The 15,611-nt window shown below is 38.3% G+C and overlaps 3 protein-coding genes across 6 annotated transcripts; all 3 read right to left on the minus strand.

The window, feature by feature from the left end:
• Window positions 1–916: 916 nt before the first annotated feature.
• Window positions 917–5,435, minus strand: LOC108828481 (G-type lectin S-receptor-like serine/threonine-protein kinase At1g61370). 2 transcript variants are annotated; one of them, XM_018602189.2, is made up of 9 exons: window positions 5,201–5,345; window positions 4,929–5,037; window positions 2,780–4,020; window positions 2,578–2,694; window positions 2,339–2,499; window positions 2,051–2,261; window positions 1,731–1,968; window positions 1,489–1,639; window positions 917–1,399 (listed from the first exon to the last, which is right to left on the minus strand). In XM_018602189.2, exons 2-9 carry the CDS (start codon window positions 4,997–4,999, stop codon window positions 1,106–1,108), a joined length of 2,484 nt encoding a protein of 827 aa, XP_018457691.2. In that variant the 5' UTR covers window positions 5,000–5,037; window positions 5,201–5,345; the 3' UTR covers window positions 917–1,105. The 2 variants fall into 2 exon arrangements, 1 of the variants encoding a protein (XP_018457691.2); XR_008938729.1 differs by lacking the exon at window positions 917–1,399 and having other exon boundaries at window positions 1,498–1,639; window positions 1,731–1,846; window positions 1,915–1,968; window positions 5,201–5,435.
• A 442-nt stretch (window positions 5,436–5,877) lies between these two features.
• Window positions 5,878–8,943, minus strand: LOC108824424 (G-type lectin S-receptor-like serine/threonine-protein kinase SD1-29). Its single transcript, XM_056994336.1, has 7 exons — window positions 7,613–8,943; window positions 7,412–7,522; window positions 7,156–7,325; window positions 6,875–7,085; window positions 6,556–6,793; window positions 6,322–6,472; window positions 5,878–6,258 (listed from the first exon to the last, which is right to left on the minus strand). The coding sequence occupies exons 1-7, from the start codon at window positions 8,865–8,867 to the stop codon at window positions 5,953–5,955; spliced, it is 2,442 nt and encodes an 813-aa protein (XP_056850316.1). The 5' UTR covers window positions 8,868–8,943; the 3' UTR covers window positions 5,878–5,952.
• A 1,507-nt stretch (window positions 8,944–10,450) lies between these two features.
• LOC108825931 (G-type lectin S-receptor-like serine/threonine-protein kinase At1g61390) lies at window positions 10,451–13,912 on the minus strand. Of its 3 annotated transcripts, XM_056993729.1 has the most exons (8): window positions 12,643–13,903; window positions 12,413–12,523; window positions 12,286–12,290; window positions 11,993–12,139; window positions 11,708–11,918; window positions 11,294–11,531; window positions 11,063–11,213; window positions 10,451–10,971 (listed from the first exon to the last, which is right to left on the minus strand). In XM_056993729.1, exons 1-8 carry the CDS (start codon window positions 13,898–13,900, stop codon window positions 10,678–10,680), a joined length of 2,415 nt encoding a protein of 804 aa, XP_056849709.1. In that variant the 5' UTR covers window positions 13,901–13,903; the 3' UTR covers window positions 10,451–10,677. The 3 variants fall into 3 exon arrangements, with proteins under 3 accessions (XP_056849709.1, XP_018454790.2, XP_056849708.1); XM_018599288.2 differs by lacking the exon at window positions 12,286–12,290 and having other exon boundaries at window positions 11,993–12,165; window positions 12,643–13,912; XM_056993728.1 differs by lacking the exon at window positions 12,286–12,290 and having other exon boundaries at window positions 11,993–12,129; window positions 12,643–13,900.
• Between the last annotated feature and the right edge of the window lie 1,699 nt (window positions 13,913–15,611).

Below are 15,611 nucleotides of genomic sequence, written 5' to 3' on the forward strand. Positions count from 1 at the left end.
ACTTGTTCGGCTAATGACGGCCTAGTAACTTCGGGACACAATGGTCCTAAAAAAGACGGCTATTTAAAATTGGTTCGAGGAATGTCGTTTTTTACAGGTGCACCAAGTTTTTAGGTTTTCTAGGATCAACAAGTTTTTGCAAATTAATAATATATTTTGTGAGTTTGGGGGTGTGTGTGTGAGAGTTACATACTTGAGTCCACAACCTCCTAAGTATCAATTTTACTCCTACCTAAAATGACAAGTATTTTGCAAATTAACATAAACTGATATGGTAACTAGTCCAACAACATTTTTTCATCCTCATCTCTCACATATACGACAATGGACCTACTGATTTGGTGTACGAATTGGACAAAGATTTCCTCTGCGTTTGTGCAGCCAATCATCTTTGATTGCTTATCCATATTCTGCGACTGATGAACATGAAATCCGTTAGAAGAAGAAGACAAATCCATTGACTAGTTACTAAGAGAATTGCACATGAATCCAATTTACGTAACTTAAATCGCCTCACAATTCTGATTACCACGTGGCAACCCACGTTGAAGAATCAAATTAGGTAACAAAAGTCATAAGGAAACACTTAGCTCCTTAGAAGATTTGTTTTATTCAACAGTGAAGAGATCATTGGTCACGTTGGAGGACACTTTGTGATGTAATCTCAGCTACAAAATCTTCAGATGATGGATCCGTCTCACTTTTACAGGAAGTTAACACACTTTGTGATGTAATCTCAGCTATACAACAAAGATTGTTTTGGTGAACTCAAAAAGTGAGAGAACAACAATCGTCCTTTAGTTTCATCTAGAAACATAGAAACTAATGAGTCTTGTCCTACTTAAGACACGACACCCAAAGTTGACCACATCCAAGATCATAATACTTGACTTTTTCAACTTTTTTTTTTCTACTCTCAGGTGCATTGAAGTGTCAGCACCAATCATTAATCCTTTAATAAGGCGTTGAAACAATCCATTTCCAGCCAAGTCTAACCATAAGTCAATTTTGTGTCAAAGCTCTCATATTCAACATATTCTCAGTTTATATTGACATCAAATACCTTTACAAAAAAAAATCATTTGCAAAAAGCTATGCCCTTTTTTTATCGACCAAATATAGCTGTTTGTGTTATCTCATTCACAGAATACATAGTCTTAGAATCTGAATCACTCTCTTGGATCTGCAAGGCGAAAACCGGTTGTTTTGGTTCAGGAAGATCCATTGTTGTAGTAAGCATTGACATGACTTGTTCAATGTTGGGTCTATCCAACGCTTGCTGTTGAATACAGAGCAAACCAATCTGAACACATCTCGCTACTTCACTATCAGAACCTGAACTAGATATATCTTCATCCAACAGATCCGCTCCACCACTTTCTCTCCAACAGTCCCATGTCTTTAACATTTTTGGTGAACACACAAAGCATATAAGACTCTTGAAATCCAATAATATAAAAAAAACTCAAGAAGCATAGTTTGACTTACATATTCTAGAAGACTCTTGCCTTCCTCTCCAATGGTGAAGCTGGAGATCCTCTTTCCCGTTATGATTTCTAGTAGAAGAACTCCAAACGCATAGATGTCTGATTTCTCAGAGAACATCCCTGTCCATGCATACTCTGGAGACATATATCCTCTGTTCGTTTTTGCCATATAATTATATATAAATAAAAGGCTTTGATTGAGCTTTGTTATAGATGTGTAGGTAGAGGCAGATAGATACGTACAGAGTTCCAACAACCCTGCGAGTGTTGGCTTGGTGTTGTGTTCCTTGAAACATCCGAGCCAATCCAAAATCTGATATTTTTGGGTTCATTTCCTCATCCAAAAGGATGTTGCTGACCTTCAAATCACGGTGCACAACCCTGAGACATGAGTCACGGTGAAGATAGAGTAGTCCACAAGCAATACCTTGAATGATTTCGAACCGCTTGGGCCAATCTAGTTCAATCTTTTTCGTCGAATCTTTGCCAAATTAAATAAAAAATGTAAGTGAGGCAGAAGTGCAAACACTTCTCAGAATAGGAAAATGTGCAAAGGGACATACCAAAAATAAAGGTGTTGAGGCTTTTGTTCAACATGAACTCATAAACCAATAGCTTCTCTTCTCCTTCAATGCAGCATCCCATAAGCCGAACCAAGTTTCTATGTTGGAGTTTAGAGATGAGTATTATTTCATTCCTAAACTCCTCTTGACCCTGTCCGGAACTGCTAGAAAGCCGTTTTATAGCTATTTCCTTCCCATCTTGCAGCTTTCCCTGGAAGCAAAGTCTGTCTGGTTAACAAGTATGAGCATGGATAACGAATAGAGCAGAGAAAGCAAGTTAGTTCTTACCTTATAAACTGGACCGAATCCACCTTGACCAAGCTTCTTTTCGATGCTGAAGTTATCAGTGATAGCTAATATGGTTTGCATCTCAAACAAATTAACATTTTGTTGTTTCAGTTCTTTCTTCCATTCATCTTGTGAAGTATCCATTGTTGTAGGAGTTGAATCTTATGTAAAACATCCCGAGTGTCAGTACTAATAAAAAAACAGAGAAAGAAGGCAAGTTAAGCATCACAGAGTCTCACCATTTTGTTTTGTTTTATGTCTCCTCCGCCAGAACCAATAAGAGGCAAAAGCCAAGATCATGAAAACACAAATGCTGACAGTGCTAGCCACGATAATCTTGGTTCGATTGCTTCCACCTGAAAGATTGCACCAGAAGAGTAAAGAAGCAAGAACATGAAGCACAAAGAACAATACTTATTATGTTCTGTTTCATTTGCCTACCCAACTCAGAACTTGCAAGACGGATTGAAAGAACCTCTCCTCCAGCAGAAAACTGCATCACATCGACAAGCTCACGATACCACACCAAGCATCCAATCTGATCAACGAAGGAAAACGCCATGCAAGAACAGTTCCCAAGACAACGCTGGCTACACTCCTCAGCATTGATCAAGCTTAGATATTCATAAAAATCTGGAGGCTTTACGTTTGCTACGATGTCGAAGACGTCTGCATCATTCCCTTGTGTTGTTCTTGTTGTTGTTGTTACAGAAGAGTTCACACGACAAGACAAGTCTGTTCTTCTCACACAACCACCAGTCCAGTTTCTTCTATTCCACTCCTCATCTGATTTTGGTATAAACCCTTTCAAGCATTCACACTTTGGAGGATTAGATCTCACACACAACCCATAAGGTCCACATGTATTGTAAACATCACATGAGCTTACTGGAGCCTCAAAGTCAGTAACCCAACCAGAGCCATCATGCCAACGAATCATCAACGAACCCTCTGGTGTTAGCGTAGTGTACGACTTGTTAGAGTTCCTTTGTAATGAATAAGTCAAAAAGCCTGTACCGGCTGCTGCATCTTGAGCAACGCTGAACTGGCTTACATGCGAGTCACCCATCTCTGGTGTACCAGTGAACCTCTCCCTTGCCCATGGACCGCCTCTCCAGTACGGTCTTGTTCCTCTCATTATAAACCCTTGAGGAGGGAGCTGCGTCGTAAGCTCAGCTACGAACTCTCCAGGTGAAGGATCCGTGGGACTTTTCCAGGAAGACAAGACACGTTTCTTGTTATTCGGAACATCATACATCACAGATGATTGAGGTAGCATGGTATCACCAAGATGCTCAAAGCTCTGCCATAAGATTCTTCCGGAGACTGCATCAACCAGGACGAAGTTTCCATTGTCTAAAAGCTCTCCGCGGAGTTCGTTAGATGAGAATGTTTCTCCTATCGACCAAACGAGATCTTGTTCTTCTCCTTCAAGCAAAACAAGGCTCCCATTGGTGCTGAAAGTGAGATTCGCCGGTGTTTTTGTGACTGGCTTGTCTCTGTTACCCACCCAGAGAACGACCTGAGGAGTTATGTTCTTGAACCAAACACCAACGTACTGATTCCGAGAATTGTTAGGACTGAAGAACCCAAACTCGTAAGATCCGTCAGGAGAGCTTAGAGTTTGTCCTATTGACAAAGGATTTGCTTTGGTGATAGCTGCATAGCCATAACTTGAGAATCTGATCAACAAGAAGAGGAAGAAAACAATATCAATTTTTTTCATAATGATATATACAAGAGCTCTTGTGAAGATTTCAATTTATGACAATAAAGCTTGTCTGCATAAAGTCAATAACAGAACAAACTTCCTTCGTGTAAATCTTACCAGAGATAGGAAGCCTCTAGGATGTATCGTATCCATGGAGGCTAACTTATTTTAAATAAACTATTATAATAAGCCCTCTGGACCGCTGTTTTTAAAAAGAAAAATGATAGACCACATTGACCTGTAGAATCACTATCTCTCCATTCACATTGAACAAAACAAAAGTGTGTATATTTTTCATTACTTATATTAGAGATTTTATATTCCATTTTGGTTCAGCAGATAACTTTGAATATTCAACAACTACTTTCCATCTAAACCAATCCCATCCCATACACAAACAAAGTAATCACATTCCATATCTTCTACTTGCATTGCAGCTAAAGTTTTTATCTCAAGGGTAGTAGGATTCATCGGTTTTAAAACAAAAAGACCAATACCAACTTTTCAAGTAATTTGAAAAGAATATAATTACGTGAAGACTCACAATGATGGAGATACTACTTTTGATGGGCGGCTTCCACTATTGGTCCCCCCATTGCCTAGACTTTGAAAGTTGACATCTCATTCATTGCATTTTTACACAATATAATGTGATTGTAACTTCCACAGCTCCACATAACAATATACACCTGTTTTGAGCCAACAAAACATTGTATTTAAACAGCAATAAAAAGTGAGATCTGAAAATTTTAGTTATAAAAGTGGTAGAGACCTCAAAATCATCTACCGATTACTAAGAATTTATTGTCCTTGGATAACAGATTGTGTTGACAGAGATAAGATCTTTAGACGTTGACACATTGGTGTAAAGGTGCTAACCTGAAACATTGCATCTCGTTGAGGCATTTCACCGAACACTTACAGAGCGTAACCCAGACGTCTGAAGTCATACAAGTCCAATCCTTGCTAATGTGGTCGGACCTCAATACTGTTGATCAAAAAAAAAAAAAACAATGTCGGACCGCAATACCTATAATAGTGTCCCACCATCTGGGGTCTTAACTACATCTATGTCAAAAAGTCGACGACTTTAAAGCGAGAACATGAATGCTGAGACACAAGAGAGAGGACAACAAAACACTCTTTATTACATGTCTACAAGTTGAACGAGAAGAGTGTTGGGCCAGTCACGCAGAGGATAAGGAGACGAAGTTTGTTGCGAGTCTGTTACAAAACGCATCTTCTTGACATTATTTTCTTCTTGCATAACACTGACATAACCGTAAACACATTGGAGGAGCCCGAAGGTTAGGCTAAGTCCAAAAGGAGTAGAAGACTCTAGGTGCATCAGAGGATTTGTGGTTACACGTTTTCAGCACATGAAGACTTTAGATTTTGTTAGACAGACCTGACCTGACTCTGTTTTTAGGTGCAGAAAACAGATGCTTTTCTTAGCCTAAGCAATTTTTGGAGGGCTTCTATGGTATCTTTTAGAGAAAGAGTAAGCTAAAGTAGCTTTTAGCCATGTTATTCTCTTGATTCTTCTTTGTACTTTGTCGGATTGTTTAACCGGAGATAAAGAGAGTGAATGATCTTGGAATGTGTTTTCTAATACTTGTGTGGATGTTGTGGATCCTGGATCCATTCAGACATAGCGGTTGCGACTGAGAACTGGTTGAACAAGTTCTTGTGTCTTGCATATTTGTGAACATTGAGTAGTTCAGGACATGATTAAAGAACAAAATCCTTAACAAATGGTATCAGAGATCATGCTCTTTTTGATTCACGGAGTTAGAAATATTGCACTGTAACCTAAGTTTTGTAACAATGAGTTTAATTTTTCACTTTGCAATATCTCAAAAAATCATAGGTTCATGAATTTACATAGGTCTGTATATACTCTTTATCGTCCTTGGATTACAGATTGTGTTAACTCATTGACAGAGAAAATATGTTTGGACTCAGACTCTGACATCAACACATCGTTTAGAGCCTGGGCCGCAAATATTGGCTGCTTCGGTGTTGGTAGCTCTGTTTTTGAACTAATCATGGACAGTACTTGAACAGTGTTGGGTCTGTCCGAGGCTTCGTGTTGGACACAGAGAAGACCAATCTGAACACACCTCGCAACTTCTAATATGTTGCATGAATCAGTGAGATCTTGATCCAGAAGACTCCCTCCCCCAGTCTCGCACCAAGACTCCCACGCCTGATAAGAATATACATTTCATGTCTATACTTAAATGATAATCATATTAAACATGTCACTTACATATGCAAGAAGACCTTTGCTCCCATCTCCAAAGCTGAACCTTGAAATCTTCTTGCCGCTGATGATTTCTAACATGAGAACTCCTAGGCTGTAGATGTCTGACTTCTCTGAGAACAAACCTGCCCATGCATACTCAGGAGACATATATCCTCTGTGATAACAAAGATAGTTTAGCGTATATTATTATGATCAACTCATTGTTAACAATGTTGTTGAAGAGAGGTTCGTTCTTACAGAGTTCCCACAACCCTTCGAGTGTTGTCCTGATATTGAGTTCCCTGAAACATCCTAGCCAATCCGAAATCCGATATTTTTGGATTCATCTTCTCGTCCAGAAGAATATTGCTGACCTTCAGATCCCTGTGGATGACTCTAAGGCGTGAGTCACGGTGGAGATAGAGAAGTCCACGTGCAATGCCTTGAATGATATCAAATCTCTTTGCCCAATCAACCTCCATCTTTAGAGTTGAATCTATAGGCAATAATGGTATAGAATAGGTTTAGTTAATGACTATTATTAGCATATGATGGAAGAAGGAGTAAAGGACAATACCAAAGATGAATATATCAAGGCTTTTGTTCACCATAAACTCATAAATCAATAGCTTCTCTTCCCCTTCAATGCAGTATCCCAAAAGCCGAACCAAGTTTCTATGTTGTAGTTTTGAGATTAGTCTTATTTCATTCAAGAACTCCCCTGTACCCTGATCAGAGCTGCTTGAAAGGCGTTTAGCGGCTATTTCTTTCCCATCTATCAGCTTTCCCTGGAAGAATTATTTCAGATATATGCAGCTGATCAAAAAAAAAGAAGCTAATAAATAGTATGTCACATACCTTGTACACTGGACCAAATCCACCTTGACCAAGTTTATTTGAGGAACTGAAATTATTAGTGGCACTTCTTATGGTATGCATCTCAAAGAAATTTACACCTGAGATATCTTGTGGTTCAAAATCATTCTTCCATGCATCTTGTAAAGTGTTGATGACAACAGGAGCTGGTTCTATAAGAAACATATGTACATGCAATGTATTAGTGCTTGATATCTTAGCATACAAAGCCTTAGTGCTAAGTTTTACAGTGTCTTACTTTTTTGTTTGGCTCTGTATCTCCAGAACATAAATACGGTAAAGACCAAGATAGCGCAAATGGATAGGCAAGCAGTAGTAGCTACTATAATCTTGGCTCTGTTGCTTCTAGCTGAGATATTTAACCAAACAAAAAAAAAAAAATCTTAAGACATGCTGTAATAGAACATTAAACTCTGGAAGAAATGTGTTTCAATCTTACCCAATTCCGAACTGGCAAGACGAATTGAGAGAGTTTCTCCATTGGACATGAACTGAACTGTGTCTACTAGCTTCCCATTCCATACTAAGCATCCAATCCCACTTATATAAGCAAAGGCTGTGCAAGAACAATTACCTAGACAACCCTGGTAACACATGTCCGCATCAAGAAAGCTTGCAAACTGGTGAAGATCCGGAGTCTTTACATTAGTCATACGATAGAAAATGTCTGTGTCTCTGCCTTGTGATTTCGCCTGGCAAGAGAGCTGTGTACGTCTCACACACCCTCTTGTCCAGTTCCCTTTCCTCCATTCCTCATTTGACTTTGGAACAAACCCTTTCAAGCATATGCACTTTGGGTTACTAGATCTCACACACAAACCAAAAGGACCACAAGTACCGTATATGTCACATGAGCGTTCAGGTTCTGTAAGGTGATGCATCCATTTTTGGCCTTGATCCCAGTAAATCTCCATGTTCCCCTCTGGTGTTAGGGTAATATAGGATAGATTGAAGTTTCTTAAAATGGAATAAGAGAAAGATCCTGTACCGGTTGCTAGATCCTGGACAACGCTGAATGGACTTACATATGATTCATCAAACTGTGGGAACCCAGTGAATCTTGTTTTCGCCCATGGACCAGTTCTCCAGTAAGGCACTGAGCCTCTTTTTATAAAGCCTTGTAAAGGGACTTGTGATGTAATCTCCAGAGAAAAGTTCCCAGGTGAAGGATCGCTGTAACTTCTCCATGAAGTCAATGCACGCTTCTTGCCATGGGAAAGATCATACATCAACGTTGACTGAGGCAGCATAGTATTACCAAGATTCTCAAAACTTTGCCATACAGTTGTTCTTGAGACATCATCGATCACAACAAGATTGCCAGTGTCTAGAAGCTCGGCGTGAGATCTGCTGGATGTGAGAGAAGCCTCCCCTGTTGACCAAATAACAACTTGTTTCTCATCAACTAAGATCAGCCTCCCGTTGCTGCTGATGTTTAGATTTGCTGCAGAGCTTGTAACTGGTTTATCTCTGTTAGCCACCCAGACAACTACTCGAGGAATGATTTCCTTGAACCAGATCCCAACATACTGATTCCCAGTATTGTTAGGACTGAAGAAGCCTAACTCATAGAACCCACCAGGGGAACTCAGAGTCTGTCCTATTGACAAAGGGTTTGATGAGTTTATAGCTGCATAAACACAAGTTGTGAATATGGTTAGTAAGAAAGAAGAAGAAAATAAAACCATACCCATCTTTCTCTAGTGTTTTACTATTTTTCTGTGCAAAGATATATTCTTTATGAGCAAAAATTTCATGTGCATCTTCTTTCTTCATACTGTTGCTTTGAAGATAATAAGCACTAAAATATAACAGAATGATGTATAAAAGTCAATGAAAATTCATATTCAACCAATGAAAAACAAAGTCAAATTAAAAAAAAAAAAATAAGAATACAGCGCTGGAAATTGCGCCCATCTTACTGTCCTCAAAGAAGTTAACGTGTAGTAGTACACATAAGTCAACCTTTTACACAGCAAACAAGTTTGGAGCTTTGGAAAATCTCCAAGAAGAACGTGCAAGTTGATCTCATTAAACCGTGCAAGTTAAAAATCACGTCAACTTGTGGTGACCGGCCTATTAAACCGTGCATCTGGTTCAACCATTTAATCAAATGACTGTTGAAACCATATGTGGATATGTGTTTGTAGCCGACATCGGCGACTGAAAGGACGATCTAGCATTCAAAGTAACTGCGATGTAGCGGGACCTTAAGTACAGAAAGAGACATTGACTATCAGTGGTAGACTTTGACCAGCCGCAGCATAAATGCCCATGAACGTAAGAGGAAACGACAACCACTGAGTCAAGATGCTTGAAAAAACTGTTTTTAAAAAAAAAATCATTTTCACATAAACTATTAAGGATAATAGTTAGGGAATATTTTGACCAAGTCTACGAAATATTGGATCCTCAAGGATCAGGTGTCTTGAGGAGAACAAATACACTTCCACTGTACAGTTTCTGTCAAACACACTGTGTCATCTCATTGAGTGTAATAAATACATTAGCAAGGAGGAGATCTTCTCTAAGGAGAAAATGAAAAACTTCTCCTCAAGATGCTGATCCTCCTCAGCTATGCTTCTCCAACCGTTTCTTGACTCGACTAAGCTCCATTTTCTTTGACTCATTCTTCATCTTGTGATCAGTTCACGTCTTGTGGTACATCCTAAACTACTTCTTGAATAATTCAGCAACTATATTAGATCTCTTTCCATGCCAAAACCTGTGAAAAGATAAAAACATATACACTCTAAATTAATGGAAAGATGTTTGTATGAATAAATCAGACGATGGGTAATGATCAAACAAATCTTTCTTAGTGTTTTCTGGAGTTCTTGTATCACCGAAACAACTTCCTCGACGTAAGAGCTAGAGTTGTGAGTGAGTCTTAGATACTAGTGGAGTCTCTCAGTATTTCACTATAAACATCACAACTGCAACGAAAATAGTAGCAAATGGTAATGGATCCAAGAAAAAAGAACATTCAGATGTAGCCATACGTAAGAGGAGCTACAAGAGATGTCTCACTACTGGTTGAAGGAGCTTGCTGATATTTATCTCGTTGAATCTTCTCAAGCTTTAAAGCATGACCCCTCTGGTCGGTCTGTGTCACCGAGCATAAACTGTGACAGACGCTGAGAAAAATGACACACCAATATGTTACTAGTTCGTTTTGAGCGTATTAAGAGAATTCTTACAAGTTTATTTCTGTATAGGAACAGAATCTGTTAACAATCTACTTAAAAGAATAAACAGAGTAAAAAAGAAGCGTGATCATCTTGTATCGTGCGGAATCCAAGAGAAACAAGACAAGACGAAATAGTACAAACTCTTTATCAATTACAAAACACCAATACAAAAGGAAAGAAAACCGTTTTAACTTTATTTATTTGAAAAGTGCTGAAAAAAAGAAACAATGAACAAGCTGAGCAAATTTTATTTAGAGGAAAACAGCAATCCGCAAACTTTCAGTTCCATAGATTTTGATGATGCATTCATTTATTAGCGGCCTTGGACCACAGATTGTGTCAACCCATTGTCCGTGATCACATCGTTAGATGTGGGTTCTTCATCTCTACTATGCAATGCAAATATGGGTTGTTTTGGTGAGGGAAGAACTAATGTTGAAGTGAGCATAGACACTAACTCAACTGTGTTGGGCCTCTCCACAGGTTGGTGTTGAACACAAATTAGACCAATCTGAACACATCTCGAAACTTGTAATGGGAAAGAAGAATCAGCAAGATCTTGGTCCAGAAAATCAACTCCTTTGGTCTCACACCAACATTCCCATGCCTGTGGTTTAGTTTCAGATTTTAAGAATATAAGAGCAAGAAAACTTCATCTGCAAGTTAATGGAAAACCTAAAAAGTCTTAAAAAACTTACATATGCAATGAGGTTATTTCCTTCTTCTCCATGGTTGAACCTTGAGATCTTTTCTCCACTGATGATTTCTAGCAAGAGAACTCCAAATGCATAGATGTCTGACTTCTCAGAGAAAACCCCTGTCCATGCATACTCAGGAGACATATATCCTCTGTGAAAACATCAAATAGTTTAGTATATGATTTTGATTATGAATCTTGTTAAGCATGTTTTTCAAAGAATGGTTCTTACAGAGTTCCTACAACCCTACGAGTGTTGTCCTGGAAATGAGTTCCTTGAAACATGCGAGCCAATCCAAAATCTGAGATTTTTGGGATCATTCTCTCGTCCAGGAGAATATTGCTCACCTTCAAGTCTCGGTGAATGACCCTAAGGCGTGAGTCACGGTGGAGATAGAGAAGTCCACGTGCAATACCTTGAATGATATCAAATCTCTTTGCCCAATCAATCTCAAACTTTAGAGTTGAATCTAGCCAATATTATAGAACATATTAGTGGCAGTGAGACCATGAACGGTCCTATAATTTATGAGACCATAAATATTTTATAGAAATTTTTTTAAAAAAATCTTCAAAATTATGTATATTCTCTTTGAAATTTGGACTACAAAGGGTAACAATGAGGTATATGAACTAAATGACTCACCAAATAGAAAGACGTCAAGGCTTTTGTTCTCCAAATACTCATAAATCAATAGCTTCTCTTCTCCTTTGATGCAGCATCCCAAAAGCCTAACCAAGTTCCTATGTTGTAGTTTTGAGATCAGCGTTATCTCATTCATGAACTCCTCTGTTCCCTGTCCGGAGCTGCTAGAGAGGCGTTTAACCGCTATTTCCTTTCCATCAACCAGCTTTCCCTGAAAGCACAGTTGAAGATAGTCAGTCATCTAGAACAAAGAATGATGACCAACTAATAAAGAATATCCCATACCTTATAAACTGGACCAAATCCACCTTGACCGAGTTTGTTTGAGAAACTAAAGTTATTAGTGGCAGTTCTTATGGTATGCATGTCAAAGAAATTTATGCCGGAGACATCTTGTGAATCCAAATCATTCTTCTGTGCATCTTGTGAAGTGTTGTTGAACATAAAATTCGGTGCAACTGGTAACAAGCGTTCATATATTAGTTATTAATTTGTGTCTGTTTAACATCCAACGCTTAAATTCCAACACAAGTAAACAAAACCCTTAATTAGGAGGACATCATTCTTTTATAGATCATATAAGCTCTCTAATAAATACTGTCTACTTGAGACTGTCCCATGGGACGTGGATTCTAGCAATTTGCTTTGGTTTTAACAAAAATACAAAGAAGGAGAATGTGAGAGACCAAAGTCCTAGTGTCTCACCATTTTGTTTGGCTCTGTATCTCCAGAACGTATATCCGGAAAAGACCAAGATCGTGAGTATGGAAAGGCTGGCAGTAGCACCAGCAATAATCATTGTTCGGCTGCTTCCAACTGAAACATTCACCATAAAACAAAACAAAAACTTCATACCATGCTGCTACATAAAGTTGAAACTTCAATTGTAACAAGTAAGCAACACTTATCATAATATAAACACATTATATCCCTACCCAATTCTGAACTTGCAAGACGAAGGGAAAGAGACTCTCCATCAGACGAAAACTGAACCGTGTCTACAAGCTCCCGGTTCCATACTAAGCATCCAATTCCACTTATATAGGCAAAAGCTGTGCAAGAACAGTTGTCTAGACAACCCTGGTGACATTGTTCTGCATTGAGAAAGCTTGCAAACTGGTACATATCCGGAGTCTTTACATGCTTCATATGATAGAAGTTGTCTTTATCTTTGCCTTGAGTTTTTGTCGAAGAATTCGCCTGACAAGATAGTTGTGTATGTCTGACACATCCACTTGTCCAATTCCCTTGCTTCCACTCCTCATCTGACTTTGGTAAAAATCCTTTCATGCATACACACTTTGGAGTACTGGTTCTCAAACACAAACCAAAAGGCCCACAAGCACCATACAGATCACATGAGCTTGCTGGAGCCGCAAAGTGAAGCGTCCAGTTTTTCCCATCACTCCAGAGGATCTTCATTTTCCCTTCTGATGTTAATGTAACATATGATAGTTTATAGTTTCTCAACTGGGAATAAGAGAAAGATGCTGTGCCTTTCTCTACATCTTGGACAACACTGAATGGACTTACATATGATGCATCGATTCCAGGTATCCCAGAGAATTTTGTTTTCGCCCATGGACCACTTCTCCAGTAAGGCTTTGAGCCTCTTCTTATAAGGCCTTGTGGGGGGACTTGTGGTGTGAACTCCAGTGAGAATTCCCCGGGGGATGGATCGTTGTTGCTTTTCCAAGAAGTCAACACACGGTCCCTTCCTCCGGGAATATCATAAGATATCGATGACTGAGGCAGCATAGTATTACCAAGATTCCCGAAGCTCTGCCATAATGTTTTTCCTGAAACATCATCAATGACAACAAGGTTTCCGGTGTCTAGAAGCTCTGCATGGAACTTCTTGGATGTGAAATCCTCTACTGTTGACCAAATAACATCTTGCTTTCCATCAAGCAGGATCAAGCTCCCGTTGCTGCTGATGGTGAAATTCGCCGCGGTGTTTGTGATGGGCTTGTCTCTGTTAGCTACCCACACAACGACCTGTGGAGTGATGTTCTTGAACCAGATCCCAACATACTGATTCAGGGTGTTGTTAGGACTGAAGAAGCCTAGTTCATAAACTCCGTTAGGAGAGCTCAGAGTTTGTCCTCTTGATAAAGGACTTGATGTGTTTATATCTGCTTTTCCACAAGTTAAGAATATAGATATCAAGAGAAAGCAAAGAAAGAAAACCATCTTTCTTCTCTAGTGTACTCTTATTTCTTGTGGAGATTTTGAACATTTGAGCTAAAGCTTACGTTGATGAACAGAGATTAATAAGCCTTGATGGAACAAACACTTTCCGTGTTATCCGGGATCGTACGCATTGACATTAATAGATTATATTCTTATATTGTCAGTGAGAATAATTATGAGTGTAATCTAAATATAAACATCAAAATAAACCATGTTGACGTAGAATTTGTTTGTTTCTTTAATTACTGAAGATAGATTCTAACAGAACGATCATATTTCCTCATTTGGTCTTCACGTAGTCAACCTACACAGCTAATAACTTTTCAAGTCTAAACATTTTCTAAAAGATATAGATGTAGAAATTGCTTTTAAACGTCATTTTAGTTTAATGTTCCATATTGATAGACGGTGAAAAATGCAAAATGAATGTCTAGAACCTAGTGTTTCACTGAACACTTACATTGATAAACCATATATATTGGGATATGTCGAGATTAACTCAAAGTGTAGAAGAATATAAGCTCATACACCTGAGAATTCAATGAAACATAAGTGATATATAAAATATTTGAACTAGTCCACATATATCGTCAGTTAGTTGTAAGTTTGAAGCAATAAAACGTAACAAGCCAGACGTCCGAGGACATGCCGTACGAAACCTTGTATATGTCGCTCTAGATAGATACCGAAAGTACAAGCAAAACTGTGGGCGGATTAATTAATTAAATACCCACCATCTGAGTCAAAATCAATGGTGTCACCATAGAGAAAGACAAGACAACTAATAAGTAATAAGCTATAAAGCTGCATTTTTTTTGTATTAGCCCTTATGACTTCACCCCGAAGAAATACACTAATATACGACAGGCAGCTGATGAAAATTCCACCCGAAACACAATCACAGGACTGCACTCACATGCCCATGTCTCAAACAAGAACAAAAAAAAACACAAGACATTCTTTCCTGACGGGAGTTTTTGGGATAGCCCAGTGCTCATCCTATAGTAAGTTATTCCTGCTATATAGTGGCCAAAGTGGTAACATGTAAATGATTAACATTATCATTATTCACTAGAGACAGTGTGTTTGACCATCGACATCCATTCTAATAGACCAGTTAGTCCCGACAGTCTGAGTATTCGGCCAAGTTTGGTTGGAAATCCAACAGTTTTTTTTTATGTTTCACAATGTTATTATCTTATTAACTGTCTAATGTTTTCGTGTGTTGCTAATTTGTAATTAAACATGTTATCTTTGTTTATATATCATGTCTTGTTGACTGCTTGATTTTATTTATTTTTATTTATTTTTATTTTCGTGTATGCGTTTAACAATGTGACTACTCTGCATGAATGGTAAGAATGAGCTAGGAAAAGATTGCTGGATTGGTAACGTAGTTCAACGTTGTAAATGAGGGATACGAGTTTACAGGAATCAGGCTCCTTAACTAAATTCTTTTTCTATTATTCTTTTTATTTTGTTAAGAATCCTCTATGTAACTACAAAACCATTATGTTAGTCTTCAAATTTTAAAACTGCAAGCAACTAAATTTTGCTTAAGCTTTTTACAGGAATCAGGCTCCTTAAATTTTACAAAACCATATATTAGTAGTTACTGTTGTAGATAAAAAGAAAATTCCAATTAAACCCCACAGCTAAATTTTGTTAAGTTTTTTAATATTCTGGTTCTTGCTATCCGGTCTAATAACTA

Source organism: Raphanus sativus, chromosome 9, assembly GCF_000801105.2.
Source record: "Raphanus sativus cultivar WK10039 chromosome 9, ASM80110v3, whole genome shotgun sequence".
Classification (NCBI taxonomy): domain Eukaryota; kingdom Viridiplantae; phylum Streptophyta; class Magnoliopsida; order Brassicales; family Brassicaceae; genus Raphanus; species Raphanus sativus.

Excerpts from the sequence above, each read along its gene's own strand:
- LOC108824424 (XM_056994336.1), bottom strand. The coding sequence starts at position 8,867 with ATGGGTATGGTTTTATTTTCTTCTTCTTTCTTACTAACCATATTCACA. Across the intron at positions 6,473-6,555 it reads CGAAGGGTTGTGGGAACTCT|AGGATATATGTCTCCTGAGT; the intron begins GTAAGAACGAAC and ends TTGTTATCACAG. Across the intron at positions 6,259-6,321 it reads GCAAAGGTCTTCTTGCATAT|GCGTGGGAGTCTTGGTGCGA; the intron begins GTAAGTGACATG and ends TATTCTTATCAG.
- LOC108828481 (XM_018602189.2), bottom strand. The coding sequence starts at position 4,999 with ATGACTTCAGACGTCTGGGTTACGCTCTGTAAGTGTTCGGTGAAATGC. Across the intron at positions 4,021-4,928 it reads AACGAGATGCAATGTTTCAG|ATTCTCAAGTTATGGCTATG; the intron begins GTTAGCACCTTT and ends CTTGTTGATCAG. Across the intron at positions 1,640-1,730 it reads CGCAGGGTTGTTGGAACTCT|AGGATATATGTCTCCAGAGT; the intron begins GTACGTATCTAT and ends AAAAACGAACAG.
- LOC108825931 (XM_018599288.2), bottom strand. The coding sequence starts at position 13,900 with ATGGTTTTCTTTCTTTGCTTTCTCTTGATATCTATATTCTTAACTTGT. Across the intron at positions 11,214-11,293 it reads CGTAGGGTTGTAGGAACTCT|AGGATATATGTCTCCTGAGT; the intron begins GTAAGAACCATT and ends ATGTTTTCACAG. Across the intron at positions 10,972-11,062 it reads GAAATAACCTCATTGCATAT|GCATGGGAATGTTGGTGTGA; the intron begins GTAAGTTTTTTA and ends ACTAAACCACAG.